Genomic DNA, 20,405 nt, shown 5'->3' on the forward strand with positions numbered 1-20,405 from the left:
ATCATAATCATCCATTGTTTCTTCATCCTTCGGACACAACTGGATCTCCGATAATATCGATTCAATTGACCAGCTCAGAGATTTATACCACCAGGAGTCGAGTGATGAAAATTCAGCCGCTTGAGAAAAATAAGCTAGGGTTAGTCAATGGGACTCCAAAAAATAGGGATTTTGATACAGAGCTATGTCACTAGTGGGATCGATGTAACACAATAGTTTTGGGATGGATTGTTGCTATTGCACAGAGCAATAGCAACAATACACAGGGAAATGACATTGTGCCAGTGTATTTCTCAAAGCTTAAAAACCTATGGGATGAATTTGATAACATGGTGATCGGTGCCAAACCTACACCACTATTGAGTAGCGAGGATGGTCGATGCAGTTTTACCCAATAAAATCGGGATCGATTTTCACATGGAGTTAACTGATTTGGAATTAGGTATTTATCTAAATCTAGATAAGTGTATTGTTCCTAATTACACTTCCAAATATGATGGTGTTGATTCTACTTCTATTTCTATTTCTATTGTATGCTAAGATTAAAGCTAAGTACAATATTTTTGATGATAGCTTTCAAGTGTTTAAAAGGACTAGGGTAGTGACTTCCGCCTAGCTGGATATCTAACGGGTATCAAGAATCTAGGGCGAGTTTGATTTGATTGGGGTCGTAATATAGCTATCACACCCAAGTACTCACTCTATACCTCTTGGTAGTTTGAGTGATTTTGCCCAATTTGGCTTTCTCAAGTCCAAATGGGTATTCATGCAATACAAGTGATATTAGCTCAAGTCGGGTATTACTATCTCTAGGTTTAACCCTTTTATTGGGACTATCAATTTCTTGAGTTCACCCCAATTCCTTGTTAGCCTAGTTTTCCTAGACTTAATCCCTCTTTCTTAAGAAGAGCCTAAGTCACAAAGGCATGAATCAGTGTTTGCAACCACTAATTCTACAATTCTAGCATGAACTAGGCTAAATATCACTAACCCATAAATAATCAAACCCTAAAATTCAAGACCCATTAAATACCCACACTAGGGTTGGGTAACAACCCTAGCTATGGGTCTAGCTACTCATAATAATAGTAGAAATCAAAGATAAAGAGAAGATATAATCCATAATACTAAATTAAAAGAGAAAAATCTAATGTTATAAGGTAAATTTTGCCCAAAAGGAAAAACCTAGTTGTCTCACGTACTCAGCAAAAATATCACATTGCCTAAAATTGACAAAAAGATCTACTTATACTAAGCTAAAATTTTCGGACAAAAATACCCCTACGGAAGTTTCGCAGCCGCGTAATTCTGACCGTGGCCGCACACTTGCGTTCGCGGCCGCGTAATTCTGATCGCGGTCCGCATTTCTTTATGTCTGGACCTAGGTTGAACCTTGTTTCACGGACTGTATAATTTCCACCGCATTCGCGTAAGAGACTTCCGCGGCCGCGTAACTTTGACGCGAACCGCCCTTCTCATTTTTGCTTAAATTATGCACTCTCTGAACCTTAGCAAACGCGGTCCGTGGAATTCCCATCGCAGTCGTGCTGGTACTTTCGCGGTCGCATCTTCTTGTCGCGGTCTGCGTTCATGTTTGTGCCCAAAAAACCATCTCTGTGATTCTTTATATCGCGGACCTCAAAATAATGGCCGCGTCCGCGTTGATACTTTCGCGGCCGCACTTTTTTTGTCACGGTTCGCGTTCCACACCTTTTGGCCCAGCCTTGATTTTTGTTCAAGTTTTGACTCCTTTATGAGTTGATTATGACTCGTTTGGCTCATTTTAAACAATCCCTGCAAGCAAGCATATTAAGTTAGTTTTCGGGAATACCTTCACGCATTTTTTGCCCAAAACACAAGTAAAAGAGAGCAATTAATAAGCTAAAATCCCTACTTATCACATGTTTCCACCGTCATATGATTGTGTTAAGTTGAAAAAGTTTCTAGATTTCATGGAAAAATAAAAGGTTCTACAATTATTTATGGGGTTAAATGAAAGTTATGAGCAAGCTAGAAGTCAGATTCCAATGACTAGCCCTACACCAAGTATAAACAAGGCATATTCAATACTTGTTGAAAGGGAGAGTCAAAGATCAGTTGTGAATTCCTCTATGATTGGAGAAGGAAGTGAACCAGCAGCTCTGTTAGCTGGAAAAGGAGTTGGCTATCAGAACTATCAAAATCCAAAGAAAAACTGGAACCTATAATGTGGTTCCTGCAAGATGAAAGGTCACACTAAAAAAGGATACTACAAGATAATTGGATGCCCACAAGACTTTAAGGTAAGAAGAAAAGGGCCTATAAATACAACTTACAATGTTCAGACTCAGAACATGAATCCAAATTTGGCAGGAAATGATACAAGAAGGAATGAGACACAGGATAAAGCAGGAGCTGGGCACATTCCTATGGCACCACAACTTACTGCAGAACAGTACAATCAAATCATGAGGCTGCTCAATCAAGGACCACCACAGACACAAGACAACATGGCAAATGTAGCAGGTATAGTACATTCTTTTCTAGCTTGCATAGAAAAGGGACACTGGATAATTGATACATGAGCTACCAATCATATGGTAGCAGATCTAAACATATTGACTGATGTTAAGACAAATAAGTTCTAATTGTAGCAGCAAAGTACACTTGCTAAATGGAAATGTCACTAATGTATCACACATTGGAAGTTGTAAGCTCACAAAGACATGGGAGATAAAAAATGTGTTGTTTGTCCTAGATTTTCAGTATAATCTTCTGTCTGTTTCAAAGGTAACAAGAGAGCTTCATTGTTTTGTAGCTTTCTATCTTGACTTCTACTTATCCCAGGACCTTTCCAGTGGGAAGGTGAAAGGGATTGGAAGGGAAAAGGAAGGCCACTACCTACTAGTCCCACAAGCCGCTGTTAGGTCAGGAACTGACAAGAGGATAATAGCTACAGTTTTGCTGTGGAAGAAGCAGATGGAGATGTCTCATTGTAGCACAGGAGACTAGCACATGCTTCTGAAAACTCACTGAAGGAATTACTTGGATGTAAGGTTGAAAGTTGCAAGAATGCAATAGATAGTTGTGAGATTTGTCCATTGGCTAAGCACACTAGATTGCCTTTTCCTTCAAGTAGCAATAAATCAAGAAGAGCTTTTGAATCACTTCACTTGGATGTATGGGGACCACATAACACACAAACTTTTGATGGTAATAGATTCTTCTTGACTGTTGTAGATGACTTCTCTCGAGTAACATGGATATTCTTGCTGAAATTTAAGAGTGATGTGTTTTTGTGCTAAAATATTTCTTCAAAATGATACATACTCAAATTTGTGTCATAGTGCAAACTATAAAAACTAACAATGGTGGTGAACTAGTTAGCTCGGACATGCAGGATTTAGTCAAAGGATTAGACATTGTGCATCAGAGAACTTGTGTATACACTCTTCAGCAGAATGGAGTGGCTGAGAGGAAGCACAATCATCTCCTTGAGGTTGACAGAGCAATCAAGTTTCAAGGGCACATACCAATCCAATTCTGGGGTCGTTGTGTGCTGAGAGCAGCATACATCATCAACAGATTACCATCTGCAGTGTTAAATGGTAAGTCTCCCTATGGGATGTTCTTCAAAAAGAAGCATAATATCAAGTATTTAAGAACAATTAGATATTTATACTATGCTAGCACACTACCAAGACTTGACAAATTTGACAGCAGGGTTATCAAGTCAGTCTTTATGGGATACTCAGCAGTCACCAAGGGGTATGTTCTATATGACTTGGCAAAGCAAAAATTCTTTGTCAATCGAGATGTAATATTTAAGAAAAATGTTTTTCCTTTTAAAGATATTCAGGAGCAAACATCACAACATGAGGATCATGGATCTCCTTTCATTTTTACAGATTTTCAATTACCTGCTAATGAGGTAGATCATAATTCTTCTGGTCCTGTGGATTCTTCATCAGAGGAAGCCTTGGCAGAACATGCTGACCCGCAGAGGTTGATAATCCTCCTTTAATTCCCGAAGCAATTATAGCTGATACTTCCTTAGAATCATCACCAGATATACCTGATACTACTGATGTCCCAAGCTCTTTTGTAACACCAGAAATTTCTTTAAGGAAGTCACAAAGGCAGACCAAGGACCCCATTTGGCTATCTGGTTAAGCTACACCTCATAGCAAGGCTAATGTAGTACTATATCTAATTGAGAACTACATGTCATATGCAAAATTATCTACATCCTATCAAGTCTACCTGGGAGATTTCTCTTCTATTGTTGAGCCAAGTTCTTTTCAAGAGGCATGCAAGGATCCCATATGGGTGGAAGCTATGAAAGCTAAAATTCAAGCACTACAGGATAACAAGACCTGGGAATTGGTCAAGCTGCCACATAAGAAGTCTGTGATTGGATGTAGATGGATATACAAGGTGAATTTGAAAGCTAATAGGGATGTTGAGAGGTTCAAGGCAAGGTTAGTAGCCAAATGCTACAACCAGAAAGAAGCCCTTGACTATCAAAAAAGTTTTTCTCTAGTGGTTAAAATAGCAAATGTCAGGACTGTACTTTCACTAGCAGCAGGACACAATTGGCATATACATCAACTAGATATATATAATGAAGTGTACATAGAACTCCCTCGGGGATTTTTAAGTCAGGAGAATACTATGGTTTGCAGACTTATCAAATCCCTTTATGGGTTAAAACAAGCCAACAGATAGTGGAATCTAAAATTGACAGAGGCACTCCTACAGTACGGCTTTGCCCAAAGTAGTCTAAATCATTCCCTATTCATCAAACAACATGATAATGACATTTTCATTCTATTAGTATATGTAGATGACAGGAAACACTTCGAGACTGATTGAGGAAATCAAAAATTCATTACACAAAGCATTCAAGATCAAAGATTTGGGTGACTTAAAGTTTTTCCTGGGAATGGAGTTCAGCAGGTCAAAGAAGGGGATTCTAGTTAATCAAATAAAGTATGCTTTGGGGATAATTTTAGAACTAGGCCTAGGGAGTGCAAAGCCAACATGCACACCTCTTGAGACAAATGTCAAACTAACAGTTCCAGAATATGACAAGCTAATTGGCAAAGAGGATGATCAACTCCTAGAAGATAAAGGACAATATCAAAGGTTAGTAGGAAAGCTATTATACCTTACATTGACTAGGCCAGATATTGCATTCTCAGTACAAACTCTCAGCCAGTTCCTGCAACAACAAAGAATATCTTATTGGGAAGCTGTAGTGAGAGTTGTAAAGTATGTCAAGAGGGGACCGGGTTTAGGAATCCTGCTAAGTAGCACCAGATCAAACAAGTTGAGTGTCTTTTGTGATACATACTGGCTTCATGTCCAAACACAAAAAAGTTAGTGCCTGCCTTTCTAATCATATATGGACAATCATTGATTTCCTGGAAGTCGAAGAAACAAAGTACTGTATCTAAAAGCTCAGTTGAGGCAGAGTACATGAGCATGGCAAGTGCTATATCAGAGTTGGTATGGGTTGCATCCCTATTGAAGGAATTAAGAGCAGAGGTTACGTTGCCGGTTGATGTATACAGTGACAGTAAAGCAGCAATACAGATAGCAGCATATCCTATATTCCATGAGAGGACAAAGCATATAGAAATAGATTATCATTTCATCAGACAAAAAATTCAAGAAGGGCTGGTGAAAACTCATCATATAGGCACAAGGGATCAAGAAGCAGATATTCTAACAAAGGGGTTACCAAGAGCTCAACATGAACATCTAGTTGGCAAGCTGGGAGTGCTGAATATTTTTGCACCCACCAGCTTGAGGGGGAGTGTGAAAATAGAAGTCACGTGACCTACACTGTGTAGAAGAAGAAAGAATTGTTATTTATTAATTAAGTCGGTTAGTGATGGTCAGTTTTAACAGTAAGATGACAGTTGTCATAGGAATTAATTGGAGTTAGTTTTTACTGTATATATGTAGCTAAGATGTAAACATACTCATTCGATATATTTTATATAAAATATATTTTTTTCTCTGAAATGTTCTCTCCTAATGGCAGATTCAGTTTGTATGAGCTCAAATCTTTACATGTTCCCCTCTTGTAACTTAGGGAAATAGTAAAAGTAACATTTTCTTCTCATATTAAAAACTTTTAATCCCTTTTTAAGCATAGTCTAATCAGTCACTTTCTATCAGTACTCGGGATGTCATCTTGAAACATACATTACAAAGAAGATTACCACATAGACATAGTATATCAATTGTTAGACAAATGACTACGTAGAAAAACCGAGTATATTTTTCAAAAGTTGACCTGTTAAACACGCAAACACGTTAAATACTGTGTTAATTCTTAAATAAACAATGAAATACAAAAATAGAGAGAGAATTAAAAAAAGTTAAGGGACTAATTAAATGGGGATTGTCCTCCAAAGTTGAGTTAAAAAGTTGTATAGTGATCTTTCGTAGTCACCTTTTAAACTAATCCAACGGCGATCTAAATTATACACGAGATATTGTCATATCATTTCCGGTTTCATTAAGAAAATCATGTGGGGATTATGTTGCTGACGTTCTCTTTTATATTTTATGTTACTATAAAAATTGCGTTAATTAAGCTACGACGTGAATGACCTATCTGTTTAGTTTGACATATTCAAACAAGAGAAAAGAAGATTAAAAAAAAGAGTGTATGGTCTCTCGAGTTTTAACTCAGCTTAAGAAAGAAAAAAGAAAGGGGAATTCGTTAATTCTTGGGAGAGTTTCCCAAGAGAATATATCTTGGAAAATTGAGTGAGAACCAGACCTGGTTGTATGCAATGACCACTCTGCCCTTTCCGAAATCATATAAATTTTCATTTGGATTGAATCATGAAGGGTAATGCAAATATTCTTTCTTTCCTATAAACGTACGTAGAGCAAACCTACTACCCATTCTCTAGAAAGAGAAGAGTCCAAAGTAGTAAATTTTTTCCAATGATTGTAAGGATAGAGCCAAGAATATAAATGACGAATTTGAGTTAATGCAATTTTATAGCACGTACATGACAAGAAAAGGCGAGGCGCCAGCTTAATACAAGACCATCGTATACGTTCATTTTAGTTTTTACAGCTTGCTTAGATAAATAGACTGTCCTTTGAATGGGCGCAGGCCCCTAGTTCTCTTCTTTTTTCTTTGTCAGTCCTTTATTTGAAAAAGCACTAATCATGTCCATTTACTAGCAATGTATTAATCAAGCCTAAAAAAAATGTATACTATCAAATATAATTTAACATAAAATAATATGTTAATTATTATATTTACTAGATCACTAATTATTGTTTATCATTGAAATATTTACTTAAAATAATCTTATCAGCTTGTGTATATAAACTATTATATATTTAAACCTTTTATTTTACTACCCGTGTAGTGTATTAAAAGAGCTAGACAGACACGTTATTTTAAGAAAATAGTAACAATTATAGGGGAATCAAGATTTTAACTTTATAGTTGATTCTAAATTTAATATTCTATATATTTAATAATTTTTTAATATTAAATATATTATTTGAACAAAAATTAAACCGACTTATACCTCCGTCCCTAATAACCAATGGATTTTTTTAGCCTTTGATATAGATTAAGCAATAAGTTCCATAATAATCACTTGGACATAGCACAAGAACGCGCGGCAGAAATATTTTCTAGGAAAATGGCCTAGTACTAAATCTAGTAGTGATGATGGATTTGTTACGGGGGTGGGAGAAAAGTAAAGGAGCATGCCCTGGATTTAAGATAAATTCCCAACGTTTAATAATGTATTCAAAGTTAAAACGAAGATTCTAATGATGTTGCATACTGTATGGGTTTTCGTAGAAGTATAAGAAAGGTAAAAAAAAAAGGGCAGATTTTTCATCTTTTTGTTGTTGTTTGTTGTTCTTTTGGCAGGCTTTGAAGATGGATTAGGAGGCAAAAGAATGTGAATGAATAGGTTATTGTGTTGGGTGAAAATAATAATAATAATAATAATGGAATGGTTTTGGTGGTGGGTTTGATAATGATCATATATCATGGAATCCATGAAATCATCACGATGATGCACGCCGGCAGCTTTTTTAATGTCTCTTTCTTTTTCTCTTTTCCCCTCAAAACCCCATTTGTCACGCCTGCTCCCACTCACTTATACTCCTCCCTCTTCTCTTCTCTTCTCTTTTCAAAAAATGTGTATTTCAAAAATACGAAAAGCTAATCTACTAAGCTGTTTCTTGGGGTCTCGACTTTATATAATCTTTTCTACCTTTTTGTATTTCTTTATTATACCACTATCTATATCTTTTGTCAGACAATATTTTCTATATCTAAATACACACCAACCAGTCCCAATATGGCTAGCTCCATGTTTTAACGGGGAAAAAATTGCAACTATTTTCAGTCATTTGAAAGAATGACTAAGAAACAATAGAAACCAAATCCACCTCACATCTCCATTTCATTCTTATTCCATTCTTATCATAATAATATCTCGACTGCCTCAATAAAAAGAAAAAGCAAAGTGAAAGTTTTACTTGGATATATATTCTTCTCTCTTTTTATTCTATACCCACTCTTCTCCCCTTTCTCTTTCTTTAATTATGTATATCCTCTAGCTAAAACCACCAACTCCACTTTGATCTTTTACTTTGAACCATCCAACAGAATCACTTGAAAAAAAGGTATTATTCTTGAACATTTCATTCTTTAACTTTGATGTGGGTCGGCCGTTGGTTAAATGGATACTTTGTTTAGATTAGTTAATCTTCAACAACAACAACAACAATCTGATCAATCCTTTAACTCCAGTAGAACTTCAAGCAGCTCTCGATCTTCTAATAAACAAAATACCTACACTACTTACAATTACCCTTCTCATCATAATCAAGAAGACGAAGAATGCTTCAACTTTTTCATGGATGAAGATGACTTCTCTTCTAATTCCTCTTCTAAACACAACAACTACCCTCCTCCTTATCATTACCAACACCACCACCAACAACAACAATTTTCCAACACTCCTACACCGACAACCACTAGCAGTACTCCCACACAATCTCATCAGTACTATGATCAGTTCTCCCCAGCACGTGACTTAAACCTCGAATTCGGTTCTTCGTTTTCTGGCAAGTGGGCAACGGACATCCTTCTAGAAACTTCCCGAGCCATTGCTGATAAGAACAGCACACGTGTCCAGCAGCTGATGTGGATGTTGAATGAGCTAAGTTCTCCCTATGGTGACACCGAGCAAAAATTGGCTTCTTATTTTTTGCAGGCCTTGTTTAGTCGAATGACGGATTCTGGCGAACGTTGTTATAGAACTTTGGTGTCTGCTTCTGATAAAACATGTTCGTTCGAGTCAACGAGGAAATTGGTTTTGAAATTCCAGGAAGTTAGCCCGTGGACAACTTTTGGTCACGTTGCGTCCAATGGTGCAATTATGGAAGCGTTCGAAGGTGAAAGTAAGTTGCATATAATTGATATTAGCAACACGTATTGTACTCAATGGCCAACTTTGCTTGAAGCTCTTGCTACTCGTACTGATGAAACTCCTCATCTCCGACTCACCACCGTGGTCGTAGGTGGCGCCACCGGAGGAACGGCGGCTGTGCAAAAAGTTATGAAAGAGATCGGGAGCAGAATGGAAAAATTTGCTAGGCTTATGGGTGTGCCATTTAAGTTTAATGTCATACATCATATGGGAAACTTATCTGAATTGGATGTTGGTGCGTTAGATATTAAAGAAGATGAAGCGCTAGCTATTAATTGTATCGGCGCGTTACATTCGGTTTCACCAGCTGGAAATCGGAGGGATTATTTGATATCATTGTTTAGGAGATTACAGCCTAGGATTGTGACTATTGTGGAAGAAGAAGCTGATCTTGATGTTGGAGTTGATGGTTTTGATTTCGTTAAGGGTTTTCAAGAATGTTTGAGATGGATTAGGGTTTATTTTGAATCATTAGACGACAGTTTCCCTAAGACAAGTAACGAACGTTTGATGCTAGAGAGACAAGCAGGACGGTCTATTGTTGATTTACTGGCTTGCCCTCCATCAGAGTCAATGGAGAGGCGGGAAACAGGGGCAAAATGGTTACATCGTTTGCATGCAGGAGGGTTTAGTCCGGTTTTATATAGTGATGAAGTTTGTGATGATGTGAGGGCTTTGTTAAGGAGGTATAAAGAAGGGTGGTCAATGACACAGTGCGGCGGAGATTCCGCCGGAATATTCCTGTCGTGGAAGGAACAGCCGGTGGTGTGGGCCAGTGCATGGAAGCCTTAGATCAACAATGGGTGGTGTTGGGTGGTGAGTCGCCATCTTAGATAGCTCTCTATTGCTCTCTCACTTTTGTTAGTGGATTTGTTTGGAGTGGATGGAATCAAGAAAGGTACCTTTGTCTCTCTTTTTTCTTTTTTGAATTTTAAATGATGAATAGAATTTTTGAGCTTTAATTAGTAGTAACATACTAATTCTCTCGGATGATGATTAACCTTTTGTTAACATTGGTGATTGATTTCGGCATTCAAGCAAAGAAAATTTGGTTTTTCAATTGATTTTAAGTTATATGTACTATTAGTGTATAATCTTATTTTTAGTCTATCAGGTTAATTAAGTTAGCTGTAATAACAACATGTAATTATTTACAACAAATGTGATCTGGTAATCCAGAAAATAAAGTAGATAACATATTATGCTAAATTATACTGATAATCCATAACTTAATTCCTTTCGCATGCTGTTTATTACAATAATATCTATCAGCGCGGGTTAACCTGTAAGTTTTAATCCCTTCGGTGTGAAGTTGGTTGGTATTAATACAAACCAAATTATGTCTTTCTTGCTAATACATCCATTAGTTATATGACTACCAAAATGTCAATATTGTTAAGAATAACGCATAAATACTCCATTAGTTGCATTCTGTTGTCTTTATGGTTAAGTAGGAGAACAAAAAGACAAATAGCTAATGCATCAAGTACACATGATCTTCATGAAACTCAGTAGCTTCTTAAAGTGCTTTAATTTGTCTAAGTGTTTGGTCTCAATTTGTGTATTGATGGAGTAGGTATTAGGTGCCAAAGGATGATATAAGCATGGATTTGTGATCTTTAAAGTAAGAAGTAATTGAGATAAAAACAAAAATTGATTATAAGATTGTAACAAGGGGTCGTTATCTTGGGTTGGGACCATAGAATCTTAGGACGGCTATTGAGTTTAGGGTTATGCTTGGGAATCTAACAAAAGGTGTTTAGTTTTTAGTGTTATATATATAATGGTCTAATATATAAGTGGCCTGCACGCTGTATAGATATGGTCTATTTCATATTCTATTCCTATTCATCTTTCCTTTTTTCTCCATACTTTTTTGGTGAGAATGAAGTTGCTTTAGGCTACGTGATGGCCCCTCTCCCACACCAATAAACCATAAATTAAACTTGGCCTCTGAAGTGGATGACTACTTTTTGGCCCACTAAAAGGAAGCAAGAGAAAAAGAAACATTCAGTAATAGTAGTGGGAAGTGGGAACTTCTTTTTAGGGGTGTTTTTTCACATCTCTCTTACTCTTTTGATGAGACCTGCCCCCTCCACGTTAACATTCTCACTACCTTTTCACCTTTGATTTTTCATTTTTATTTTTTCATTTGATGTTGGTTTTATTAAATTCGAATCTCACCGATAAATATAGCTAAAACAACTCCAAAACATTAGGATAACCCATTCAAAGTTTGAGTTTGAAATCTCTTATTAAGGATGAAAAAGTATTTACCATCTCACTAAACTTTTATTGGTCTTTTTCCCTTTTTTAAATTGCGTAAGATCTCGTCTTCTTCAACGTGGGCCTTTTCTTCATCTACGATTATTGGCCAAAATGAATTCACTATATATTATTTTGTCTACGTTTTCCTTATTTGCTTCTCTTTATAGCATAAAGGAACCCTGGTTTTGTATGTTATGGTGATCGAAAATTGACCAAGACTTTGTTGTGATGACCAAAATAGTGCAAGTTGGCGACCACCCAAATAAAGGTATGATCACTGTCACCTATATATTGGAAAAAGAAATAAAGTTTTGTTGGATGGTTTGCGTCTATTAAGCGTCTGATGACCGCCACTCTTTATATTATTCTCTTGTTTATATGATATCATTATGTAACAAGGTTATCAGAGTGTGAAAGTGATTTATTACCCTAAAATGGATATTTAATCAAATAACTAATTCAATAGAGAGAGCGACTGCGCAACTACAAATGCAAATATTCCACTCCGAAGAATAAAATTCAAGGAATATTTTGTCTTTTACGATGTTGCTTTTCGTTGAGGGCACCATTTTCTTGGAGACAAGAGAAATAGAATGGCTTGAGGAAATCTTCTAAGGGATATATTTATCTATCTCCGCCCCTATAGCTTCATCCATTTGCTTCCCTACTAAATTGCTAATTCGTCCAATCACTAACAAAAGACTTTACAAACAAAAGAACGATGAAAATAGAAAAAAGATTGACCAACTATCTCGCATACCAGCATTGGAATTCTACGTCAAATAGAGAAACATTTATAGTGATTTTGTTTAAGTCGTTGCGATAGTTACTTGATTGTTATCACTAACTCACACAAATGATACTAGAAGTTAACTTTCAGCTTTGACTTCTAATTTCTACTAGCATGCTACTGCAAGCGTTAAATAATAATCTGCTATTCTTTTCAATATTTGCAATGTGCATTTTAATATTTTTGGACCTTCTTATTTCTTAAGGCTACCGCATATCACAAGTGTTATGGACCACAAAAACATGATTTCCTATTAAAAATGGAGATGAATGATGTCTCGCATTAGTTGTGACATGGAATTCATTAGATATATAAGAAAATAAAAAGTTGTCGCCTCGTAAAATTGTTTTAATGGATAAATCCGTCATACTCATCGGATCAAAGCAGAATCTTCCATAAGCGTAAATGGGCATTGTTGGAGCTTTACAATGTTTCCTTCTTGTGTTCAACTATTAACTGGTAATATAGCACTTCCAGTAATAAAATTCAGATAAATTTTAATAAAGTTAATTTATACAGTCGAGACATAAACTAAATGGCATAGAGAATTCCATTGCGGCCCAAACAGGAAGTCCAACCTGGTTTCACTCAACAACAGTAATTCTAGCTCAAAAGCTTACGGTATTACGATACACATGCCTAGGATGGAAATTTGGCATAGCAGTTCAAACTCTAAAAATTTACACCTATCGTTATTGAGCATAGAACTCGTTAATTTTTTAATTGTAAAGAATAATACTAGAACAATAAACTAATGGAAAAATTATTTGAAAAAGAAAAAAATGGAGAACATATTGTACAAATGGTTCCCTGTATCTCCTACTCATTTTTTCCCCTGCCACTTATAAGGAAGTCTCCATCTTTTATGCCAATAAACAGACACTCTGGACCATAAGGGGAAACCAAAATTGTACTCAAGAGGATGGTCTACAGGCCCTGCTACTCTTAAAGGTAGCCACACATACCTTGAATCCCTTAAATCAGCTGGATTCCACCTATCTGCCATAAAAATAAAGGAACCAGGTAGCTCAGGCAAAGGAAGCACAAATGTGCTCTGAGCAAAAAATGTTGTGAGTCTAAAAACTTTGTTGCCGCCGATGCATGGATTTCCAATGGTCTCCCACGGCCCCATCATCGATTCAGCTGCGTGAGCTAGGGCCTCATTTGGAACCCAACCAGTGCAACCTGATGTGATCATATAGTAGGTCCCGTCGTGCTTGAACAAAGCAGGGGCTTCCCTGTGTTGTCCGACAAGAACCCTTCTCATGGCTTGGGTCACGTCTATGTATTCTTCGTTAAGTGGACCGATATGAAGCTCACTGTTGTCCTCCGAGGAGTAGACGAGATATGCTATACCATCCTCATCTTTGAAGAGTGTCATGTCCCTGCTATCATATCCGTGGGGCCGTTTACTGTACAGATAATCAAAGGGACCAGTGGGGAAGTCGCTAGTGGCGACACCAGCTGAAGCTTTCGTGTAGTTTGTGTCATCAATATGCATCCACATTACGTATTTACCTGTCTTCTCATTGTAAATTACTTTTGGTCTCTCCAATACATTTAATTTGTACAAATCATGTGTCTCATCATTTTCTTCCGCTGCCAAAACAATGCCTTCATTTTTCCACATCCACAAATCTTTTGATGAATAGCAACCAACACCAATTACGTCAACCTGAAAGGAAGAAAACATTGAGATGAAAAGCTGATAAGTTAAAAGCTAAAACTAATTCCCGGACGAAGAATAAATCTCACGCCTTTGCCAGAACAGCAAACCAATTCTAGATAATGGACAAGAGATCAACAATCTAGGAACCAAGGAAAAGTCTCATAACCTATAAATAAAATGAAAAGAACAGAGTATGTATCACTATGCATATGATAGCATGCCAACGTCTGACTCAAGCCTGATATTTAAAAGATCATCCCATTAGGTTACTCATTTAAGACGGTTGACACCAAACTGTCCCTTTAAGAGCACTCGTGCTCAAATGATTTTCAGATGCTTCTTAAGTGTCCAGGAGCTTTAAAAAACTGCTTAAGATTGCTTATTTGGTAATTGACCTCTGATTGGTTGGTTGAGTGACTGTGGGCTAGATAATGGGAGGAAGCGAATGAGTCCATTTACACTATGACAGATGGCAAGGAGAATAAAATGGCGTGGAAGGACTAGGCACCAGCACATTTTCATTGAGATCCTTTTCCTTTTTCTTTTTAAGATACAGATCACTATATTGACTTCCAGCAACAATAGAATACTGGAAGATATTTACAGCAAAAGATACAGCCACATTACTTGTCATGTAATGTGTTCAAAAAATCTATCACGGCCTCTAAATCACATTCTCGGTGAGATCCAATTACTTAAGTCTTCAATACAAGGGCGGCAATAAGACAGGATGGAGGGAGATATGGAGTACAATGGCGCGGAAGAAAGTGGCATTCTTCACGTAGTCAACCCGGATGCAATTCTTACCGCAGAACCTTAGAGAGAGGAAAGTGATTATTGGTTGTTGGGGTTGTCAGTGTGATGAGTAATAGGAGGTTGCTGATCATTTAACTTACAATGTAGAGCACCCTCACAGCTTTGGCAGTAGTGTTCTCTTTTATTGGACTTTGATTGGGCAAGGGAACTTCAACCCTCAATTGGATCTCAAGAGTTGATTGAAAAAACGAAAAGGGTTGAAGGAGAGTTTACCCAATTTGATTATAATTCAAACCCAACACATGCAAGAAAACATTAACAATGTAGGAATTTAATCAAGAGAACCAAAACTATCAAAGCTTTAATTGAAAGCTAACAAGCACTCAAGACCTTCATTAGCCTTCGATGGAGTCTGAAGAGAGAACTTAGGGAGATAACCTTTCCTCACAAACAATAACTTCAATAATCTGAGGTTCAACACAAATAATTAACTACTCCGTATTTATAGCCAAGGTTAAGTCTAAGAATGGACCCATTAGGAAATAACAAGTTTTCGGCCTTGAAGATACAACTTTTTTTTATAACTGTGGTGTTCGGAGCAGCTTGCGCCCACCTCGACTAATTCCACGGGGTACCAGCTACCTGTCACCAGCATAGGAGCCGGGTAACTTTGTCCATCAAGGCTTGGACACACAGGAAAAAATAACCTAGTGTATTTTGCCTCCACATGGATCCTTGAAAATACAACTTAATAAAATGTGTTGCTGGAAGGGGATGTGCGGTCGAACATCAGTACACCTTACAGGTTATTCTGACTGTCAAACTTCAAATAATTGTTGTGTGCGTGTGCGCGGCCAAAACCCGTGATGTACCCATGATGTGCGGTCACACTTAGCTCAAGGAGAACTCCAGAGAGTTTAAATGTATGGGCAGAGGCCAGATGACCCCATATGCAGTCGCCCTTCTCTGTGACTTCAGAATTCCCCTGTGATAGTCTTGAACTCTCTCCCAAATTGGCTTGACGCAAACCAAAGTGGCTTGACGCAAAGGGTCTTCTTCCCTCCATAAACGACCATCTTTATAGCATCTTTTGACTAAAATATTAGTAGCATCCTTGAGCTTCTTGGCTTAGGCTCCTGTGATGGGTCCACTAGGCATGGTCAACACTTTTGGAGGCAGGTATCGACTATGCTAGACGGCTTAACAATTCTACTAATTAGCAGTCCAAATTTGTTTTGTGCTAGGCTTGATGCTATCTCAATCCACTCAAAAAGAGCTATGAGGGCAACAATCCTACTAATTCATATTCATCCTTTAGAACGGTGGGAGGTCATAGCACAGGATATAGGCTATTTCCATTTGTTTTTTCTTGTAGCCTCAGTTCAATCTTGACAAAATCCAACCAGGAGTTCATAATCTAGTCTAGAATAACAGAAAAGAATCTTGGCATGCCCGTACCAAAAATGAATGCAATACCACTTGGCTATTCTCTATTTTTGTACGGTAGAAAGGGGGAGAAGTGGAAAGGAGAAGGACTCAGAAAAATTTATTCAATTCAAGCAACAATTTAGCACCAAGTTGTACAAAACAATTAATAGCAAATCAATTCCCTAACACAGGCAAGCTCCAAAACTTTTTAAAGAGCCGGATATATCTAGGAAACAAAGATAGTTGTTTAAATCTGTTGAATCTGCCTGTGAACAGGGAACAGAACGATCTTGCACTTAGAAATTCAGAAGATTAAAACCCGATAAGTCATATTTTTCCCTGATGATTTCTATCTGTTTGTGGCTCTGAAAATGTAAATGACGATATTCTAGATGTGTCAACCTCTTCATATTCAATCGCTACACTCATTCTTCTTCCTTATTTACTTTGTATTAAGAATTTTGGCTGCTCAATGGGATTTCAAAAGATGATGTTGCTGTTTTAAAAGACGCCTCAAAGAGCTTACAAAGCTATCAGTCCCCTGAAACTTAGAAGGTAAAAACATGTTAGCTAGCCTGAAATTCGACAAGCTCTCCTTGGTGCCTTTCCATCCACAAGTGAGACTAACTAAAATGGTTTTGGGAATAGTTTGCATATATGAAGAATACAAAAGAACCAAAAGATGAAAATCTTGCCCTAAAAGGTATGCTTCCTGTGTTACAATAGCCCAGAGCATAAAGCACACACAGCTTCTTGTTAACAGCACATCAGTATGCAATGATATTCTCTATGGTGGAATCTTTCTTTATTAATTTTTTTTTGAAAAAAGAGTTGAAACCCAGTAATGGAATACAATGAGAAAGGGGCAAAAGATGCTTGTTATGTTCAAAGCATGCCAATCCCATCATTAACTAATAGGAAGGGTGAGAGGACCACAGGTCGAGCATAATAAGGTTTCAGAAGTAAATTACTACGTTTTCTAGTTAGAAAGATCAAGAGCAACACAAGGCCACATTTCCTTCTATTGAAAAGGAAAGTATAGCAGAGATAGAAGGTCGCTTTCCTTTACATTTTCAGCATTTTTGATTCAAGTATGAATTTTCTATTTATACTTGGGAGCTAATTTCCACAATCTTCCTGATCTACCCTGGATCACATTGAAAGCAGTCTTTTCTCTTACAGCTAAGCACAAATATATAATCACCAATCAACTAATGGGAACAAAAGAAAGGAGATATAAACCAGATATAGTTTAGAACTAGAGGCAGAAGGAACTGCAGCGCCTTGTTGAGATGTGCATGCAAGTGGTACAAAAGCATTACCTAGTTCAACGTAGAAAATATACAAGATGCATCCACTAGTTCACATGTATATACACTTCGAGAGAAGAGAAGAGGGGCACAGAACTCTGTATGTTACAAGACGCGGAACAACAGTTTAAATAAAGAGAACACAATAACATAGAAGCTAATCACCTACAAAAATGTATGAAATCCAGAACTTACTCGTGCTGCTCCTTTTTTGTGAGCATGATATGTTGGCCCGTCTTTATACTCTCCATACCAATAATACATTTTTGTCCTCTGATCGTACATAACACCTCCTCCATGAGCTTGTATAGGGTTTCCCTCAGTATCCAACCACATTTTTCCAGGGTAATAATAATAGGTATCATTTTCAGAACTCTTACGAGGATCTATAGCAGTTCTTTGACCAGGAAAAAAAACATTCCTTAGCTGGGAAGACTCATCAAGAAATTCTTCAATCAAGGTGGTTGGCCGCTTAGGCTTCCTTTTGACAGCACGTGGGGATCGCTTCCTTGGTGGTGGAATTTGTATATTTTCCTCCTCAACCTCTTCAAGCTCACGAATGTGTGGGTGCTGGTTTATACGTAAGTGCGTCCCCCCATGGTGTGCATCTTTTTGGCAAATGAAGGAGTATAGATTAAGTAAAAGAAGGCAACCTACTAGGCACCATACAAGAACTGAAAATGAGCATCTGCGTCCTGCATTGCAACGTAAAGTGGTTGGTTTCCTGGATTTGTTCTTGAACCTCATTTTGTTCCTTTTTTATCTTGAGGATAATGCTGCAGTAAAGAAAATCAAACCAATGGAGATCCAGAACTGTTTCCTGGATTTGTTCTTGAACCTCATTTTGTTCCTTTTTTTATCTTGAAGACAATGCTGCAGTAAAGAAAATCAAACTAATGGAGATCCAGAATTATAGCCACAACCACAAAAGAAAATGGATATGCAGAGCATAATAGAGATGATATGTACTCGTGCTTGCATGTATCAACACATATCTATACATATACATCTCTCTCAATAAAGGTGAATATTTCCTAAATAGATGAAATTGTATAACTAGTATGAACATGCATACAAATAACTAAAAATCAAGTTTTCTGAACTTATTACTCTGTCAGAGTTGACTGCTGACAATATGATACATGCATAATCAATTGTTTGAACAGCAATTCAATCTAGTGGATTTCTTGAGCACCAACAAAAGATACAAACAAATGGAACATATTTATCAGTGAGAACGCAACTTGTTAATCGCTAGTTATAGAAAAATTTATTAGACTCTGAAAATTCGATTTTAATCGACTATAATCTGAAAGGATAAGAGCATGGTCCAAGTTGTAAATAAAACATAAGGCCTTAATCCAAATTATCTATAGATTAAGTTGAGACCCATTTTTTGCTATAAGCCAGTGATGAGTAGGCTAATATTCCTATTAAAGTTATTGAGATATAAACTGCACATAAAATGTTAGTGTTTTGAATTGTTATAAGTTTCCATCTTTTTCAGATTGTGAGTGCGGAAATTGGCTCAGTTTAAACTCCAACCTCAACTACTGCTGCTACAATGTATTTGATCACTCTGTATGTCTCAATACCATATAAAAGATTGCAACTTTATCACTACAAAAAAAAAAAAAAATACAAAGATTGTATGTTATGATGCACTTGCTGTCCCCTATTGTCTTGACTATCATTTGACATAGATGTCTAGAGGAATAATTAACAAGTATGATAGTGTAAACGCAAAAGTATCAGCAGAGAAATTAACAAGCTAAATTGATCAGCTCAAGATCCACAAAGAATCACAATTTCTGAGAAGTTTTTTATTTATTCTCAGGAAGGAAGGAGAAGAAAAGGGGCAAAGGGGAAAGTATAATAGTCAAATTCAGCTACCAGTCAAAGCACAGAAGCTTACCAGAAAACAACCTAGTTGAGGATTGAACGAAATCTCTCGACATATGTTTCAACCGTAGCTGCTCGTGTCAGTTGTAATTCAAATAGCAACTCGGCCGAGCAATACTTCAGTTAATCTATCAAGTTTTGTGCATCTGAATTTCCTTAAGATCAACTGCTAGACTAGTTGTTAAAGGTTAATTTGGGCATTTAGTTTTCTGTAAACTCCGGCCCAGATTGCAGGGGGAGATGACAAGGAAAAGGAAAGGTTGAGTAAACCAAAGATCCTCCCTTTGGGTTTTGCCCCCCCCCCCCCCCCCCAAAACTCCCACCTTTACTTCTCTTCCCTGTGACTCTCTCTAGACTCGAGCACTTTCTCGAAGTGTTACAGTGACGAAAATTCTTAATTCTTGGGTTTCCAATTTTCATGACCTTAGCTGTAGGGATTAAGCATTTAATTATTGCTTCATACATTCAATTATACTTTATGATTAAGTGTACTTGTAGTTGTAGCACCGCTGCCATCACATTTAGGCTCATTACTATATTCTCCGGTTTAGAACTTGAAATTATGTAGTTGACTTAAGCAACACCACATAATCTTTCCTATTTGATTCGATCACAGCTCTCCTTTTTGCGATTTTTCGGAGAGAAAATAACACTTTCAAATAGTAGTATTATGGCCAAATACATATGCATGCACTTAAACTTGTCTCAATTTTTCATTTAGATATTTAAACTAAGTTTATGACTTATCGAACACTCAAACAAGGTTAAAACGGTACCAATTGAGCACATATTTTATAATTCTAGAC

At 37.1% G+C, this 20,405-nt stretch overlaps 2 protein-coding genes across 5 annotated transcripts; one reads left to right on the forward strand and one right to left on the reverse strand.

The window, feature by feature from the left end:
- Nucleotides 1–8,140: 8,140 nt before the first annotated feature.
- Nucleotides 8,141–19,655, forward strand: LOC107801134 (protein SHORT-ROOT-like). Of its 3 annotated transcripts, none has more exons than XR_012701293.1 (2): nt 8,141–10,374; nt 19,535–19,655. XR_012701293.1 is itself a non-coding variant. In XM_075234534.1 (1 exon), the coding sequence occupies exon 1, from the start codon at nt 8,724–8,726 to the stop codon at nt 10,266–10,268; it is 1,545 nt and encodes a 514-aa protein (XP_075090635.1). In that variant the 5' UTR covers nt 8,141–8,723; the 3' UTR covers nt 10,269–10,550. The 3 variants fall into 3 exon arrangements, 1 of the variants encoding a protein (XP_075090635.1); XR_012701294.1 differs by lacking the exon at nt 19,535–19,655 and adding an exon at nt 11,912–11,929; XM_075234534.1 differs by lacking the exon at nt 19,535–19,655 and having other exon boundaries at nt 8,141–10,550.
- LOC107801135 (uncharacterized) lies at nt 13,088–20,083 on the reverse strand. 2 transcript variants are annotated; one of them, XM_016624416.2, is made up of 3 exons: nt 19,613–20,083; nt 17,893–18,473; nt 13,088–14,209 (listed from the first exon to the last, which is right to left on the reverse strand). In XM_016624416.2, the coding sequence occupies exons 2-3, from the start codon at nt 18,442–18,444 to the stop codon at nt 13,358–13,360; spliced, it is 1,404 nt and encodes a 467-aa protein (XP_016479902.1). In that variant the 5' UTR covers nt 18,445–18,473; nt 19,613–20,083; the 3' UTR covers nt 13,088–13,357. The 2 variants fall into 2 exon arrangements, with proteins under 2 accessions (XP_016479902.1, XP_016479903.1); XM_016624417.2 differs by having other exon boundaries at nt 17,893–18,392; nt 19,613–19,906.
- Between the last annotated feature and the right edge of the window lie 322 nt (nt 20,084–20,405).

The sequence above is a fragment of the Nicotiana tabacum genome, chromosome 17 (genome assembly GCF_000715075.1).
Source record: "Nicotiana tabacum cultivar K326 chromosome 17, ASM71507v2, whole genome shotgun sequence".
Taxonomy (NCBI): Eukaryota; Viridiplantae; Streptophyta; class Magnoliopsida; order Solanales; family Solanaceae; genus Nicotiana; species Nicotiana tabacum.